This window comes from Amborella trichopoda, chromosome 3, assembly GCF_054954075.1.
Source record: "Amborella trichopoda isolate Santa Cruz 75 chromosome 3, AtrichopodaSantaCruz75HAP2 v2.0, whole genome shotgun sequence".
Lineage (NCBI taxonomy): Eukaryota > Viridiplantae > Streptophyta > Magnoliopsida > Amborellales > Amborellaceae > Amborella > Amborella trichopoda.
In genome coordinates, this window is record NC_142338.1 from 56,945,049 (window position 1) to 56,949,521 (window position 4,473).

Here is a 4,473-nt window from a genome sequence, read left to right on the forward strand (position 1 = left end):
GCCCAAGACTTGCCCAATTAAGGTGGTTGAAGTGGCAGATTTACCGATTAGGCGGTTTGATATAACTGTTATCCGGTTTGAGCACAACAAAATTGGGTTGAGACGTCGGGAAAACTTGGGTCGAAATTTTGGCGAAATATGGGTTATGGAATAAAAAGGAGGCGTGGTTTGGTAAAATACATATTAGCCGGGAAATTTAAACTTTTGAGTAACACGGCGGGTGGGTTAGCGTCCTGCCATTGAATGCAGCAGTGTTTTCAATGAGAGTTCGTTGGGGTGGTTGCATCTCCCTCTCTCTTCACCCCTATTAAATCCCTCTCACCCCCTTCGCCATATTCCCCAATTTACTTTCTTTCTCTCTCTCTCTCTCTCTCTATCTCTTCACTGATTTTTCCATACCATTTCTGTGTCCTTTCCTTTCCAGGCCAGCCCTCTTTCCTTGAGGTCTCCAAAGCTCAGGCCCCCAAAACAGGGTAACAGGTCCAGTTTTCTCTCTCTAAATTCTAGTCTGTATCCCGGTTTATTTGCAAAATCTTTGTGGGCTCTTTTCAGATGCCTTTATTTGGTGGTAGTCGAATCTATCTGCAATTTTTTTTGCTATTCATATGAAGTTTTTGTTGGGGTTTGCTAGAGAATCTAAACCAGAACTGGAAATCTTCATCTGGTTTCTTGATCCAGATATGGCTTTCATTTATTGCCTCAAAAGATGTTTCTGTATCTTACTTAACCCCTGATTTTTTTCTATCTATCTATCTATGCCCACTACCTCTAAACATCTGCTTATAAATACTTTGATCCTGCCCATTCTCTTCCTCTCTCTACATTTCTGTAGATCGAAAAGTTCCTCGCCTCTCTCCACCTGTTCCTCGAAAACTCACCAACAACAATTTCTCACTTCCTTATACAAATCTGATCCAGTTATTGCAGCAACGTGAATTACTAAAATACTCTCATCCCTTTGTGCCAAATTACCTAAACACACTTAATTTGAGACTCCCGCTGCTGCAGATCTCGGGCCAGATTAGTGAGATAACCCTTGTCCCGGACCTTGGGTCAATTCATTCGGAATTCCGACTGAGGCAAATTTACCAAAATACCCATAGAGATTCTGCAAAGAGAGATGGGTGACCAAAACCCCTCACAAGCAGTCCCTGCACCCATGGAGGCTTTCGCCCTGAAGAACAAGCTCCCGGACTTCCTCGCCTCCGTGAGCCTTCGACATGTGAAGCTCGGCTACCACTACCTCGTCTCGAATGCCCTCTACCTCCTCGCCGTCCCCCTCTCCTGCATTGCCCTCGCCAGCCTCTCTGTCACTGACCTTGGCCTCCTATGGTCTGTCCTCCGATACAATTTCCTCTGCGTTGCCCTTTTCTCAGCCCTCCTCATTTTCTTCTCCGTCCTCTACTTCATGACCCGCCCGCGACCGGTCTACCTCCTCGACTTTGCGTGCCACAAGCCATCAGATGCCAGGATTTGCAGCAGAGAGATATTCATGTCGAGGTCTCGACTCACAGGAACCTTCACTGATGAGAACCTCGCATTCCAACAAAAAATCCTCGAGCGCTCGGGTCTTAGTCAGAGCACCTACCTTCCCTCGGCAGTGTTGGCGGTGCCACCGAATCCTTGTATGGCAGAGGCTCGGCAGGAGGCAGAGGTCGTAATGTTTGGTGCCCTCGACCAACTCTTCCTGAAAACTAATATCCATCCCAAGGACATTGGGATCCTCGTTGTGAATTGCAGTCTCTTCAATCCAACCCCTTCACTGTCGTCGATGATCGTGAACAAATACCGTCTCCGGGGGGATATTGTTAATTACAACCTTAGCGGGATGGGGTGCAGCTCTGGGTTGATATCCATCGATCTTGCGCACCGGCTCTTACAGGTCAGGCCAAGCACATATGCTCTGGTGGTCTCCACAGAGAACATCACTCTCAACTGGTATTTCGGGAACGACAGGTCGATGCTCGTCTCCAATTGCCTGTTCAGGATGGGGGGATCAGCTGCACTGTTGTCTAACCGGCGCTCAGACCGCTGGCGGGCCAAGTACGAGCTCCTCCACACCGTGCGCACTCACCGGGGGGCTGACAACCGGTGTTTTGGGTGTGTGTACCAGGAGGAGGACTCTTGTGGGAAGATAGGGGTATCCTTGTCAAAAGACCTGATGGCAGTGGCAGGAGAGGCCTTAAAAACCAACATAACAACCTTAGGGCCACTAGTGTTACCTATGTCTGAGCAATTGCTATTTTTTGTGACCTTAGTTGCTAGAAAAGTGTTCAAGATGAAGATTAAGCCTTATATACCTGATTTCAAGCTGGCTTTTGAGCATTTTTGCATCCATGCTGGGGGGAGAGCCGTTCTGGATGAGTTAGAGAAGAATCTGGATTTATCGGAGTGGTATATGGAGCCATCAAGGATGACTCTATATAGATTTGGGAACACATCTAGTAGTTCACTGTGGTATGAGTTTGCTTACACTGAGGCTAAAGGGAGGGTCAAGAAAGGGGATAGAGTGTGGCAAATCGCGTTCGGATCCGGGTTCAAATGCAACAGTGCAGTGTGGCGGGCGTTGAGGACTGTCAATCCGGTGGCGGAGAAGAATGTGTGGACGGATGAGATCGATTCGTTCCCTGTGCCTGTGCCTAAGGTTTCTAGTGTGGTGGATTCCAAGTCTTGATCAACATCTCTCTCTTTTTCTCTTCTTTGCCATCTCTCTCACGCTCTCCCTCTCCCTCTAAGGGGTGGGTGGGTGGGCTTTATTTGGATTGCTATACCCTTTTCTCTCTCTTACAACCCATTTTGATTTGGCATATATATATATATATATATATATATATATATTTTTTTTTTTTTTTTTTATTTTTTTTTTTTTATTTTTTCATGTGATTATTGGGTAGGGCTTGTAGTGGTCAAATGAAATTAATGATTGCATTAGCCAAATGGCCGATATGCAATTTTAGCATATGTAAGTTTCTAATCAGCTAGTCAAAAGAAGCGTCGTGAGAATGGTTTCATGCTCCTTCGATGCTCATGGAATTCAATATCTTTTGGTTGACCAACACGCACATAAGATTAAAAGATCCCCCTTACCTTTCTACATAAAATAATTTTTTTCCATTAGTGCTTCTATAATATCATCTGTTTATGAAAGAGCGCATATACATTGCAAAATACCTACTCTGTACTTACCCAAAAAAAAAAAAACCTACTCGGTAGATTTTTTTTATTTGAAATTTTTGAGTCCATTTTAGAATCATCAAATCAATTGAATATCAGAAAATGATATTTTAAGCTTTTAGACGCCCATATTTGTGCGAGAAATCTCTATTTTTGTATTCAACTTATAGGAGAAATTCCCATTCTTTATACAAAGATGGTTACATTATACAGCCTATGTGATGCACCAAAAAGGAAAACAAAACCTAATACAGCCTTTCTATTTACAAAATAAAAGAAAGTAAATATACACAATTTCATACTCCCCATCGAGCTCGGGGTGGTTGGAAGCAAACAATTGAGAGTTTTAGAAACAATGAGCATTATGAGATTTCGTAAAGAACTCAGCAAGCAATGCGGAATATGAGATATTTAGCAGAGAGATTGTTCCAGCTAAATATTCATGTCGAAGAAAGTGACAATATACTTCAACATGCTTGGCGCGCTCATGAAACTCCTGGCTCTTAGCCATATAAATCACACTTAATCACAATATAAGGGAGTGAAAATAGAAAGTTCCACACTCAACTGAGCTATTAACCAACGAAGCCTGATAATCTCCACTGATATTTGAGCCATGGCTCAATACTTAACTTCAGTTGTGGACAAAGTGATATGGTTTTGTTCTTCTTGCTCTTCCCAAGAAAGAAGGGGTCACCAAGAAAAATACAAAAATATGTAGTCGACTTTTGATCGATAGTGCCTCCGACAAAATTAGACTGTGTAAACACAAAGCTCGAGAGTAGAAGATGAAGCAAACAACAAAGCACAATCAAATGTGTCTCATATATAACGAAGAATACGCAAAACAACTGCTAGGTTGACAAAACGATGAATACTTAAGAATTGACTGACAAGATGAACAATGTAAGCAATGTCTGGGTGAGAGAGAGTTAAAAAATCAAGCTTCCAACAAACTGCCTATAAAACATAGGATTAGGAAGGAGCTCACCATCTGTAGAACGCATTTTGACATTCAGCTAAGTGGTTGTATCAACATGCTTTGTATCATCATCCAGATGAGCTTGAGAAATAATATCTGAAGCATACTTAAGTTGAGCAAGCAAATACCCATGAGGAGATTAAGCAACTTCGAGGCCCAAAAAACATTTTAATAATATCAAATCTTTCATCTCAAATAGCTGACCAAGTTGCTGCTTGATTGGATGAATGGTGGCCTCACCATCATCAGAAATAATCATATCATCAATATAGAGTAGGAGAATTGCATATCCTCTAGGTGTGACTGAGACCAACATG

The 4,473-nt window shown here is 42.7% G+C and overlaps 1 protein-coding gene across 1 annotated transcript; it reads left to right on the forward strand.

The window, feature by feature from the left end:
- The first annotated feature begins 332 nt into the window (after positions 1 to 332).
- Positions 333 to 3,016, forward strand: LOC18429546 (3-ketoacyl-CoA synthase 11). Its single transcript, XM_006838832.4, has one exon. It carries the CDS (start codon positions 1,121 to 1,123, stop codon positions 2,672 to 2,674), a length of 1,554 nt encoding a protein of 517 aa, XP_006838895.1. The 5' UTR covers positions 333 to 1,120; the 3' UTR covers positions 2,675 to 3,016.
- Positions 3,017 to 4,473: the final 1,457 nt, after the last annotated feature.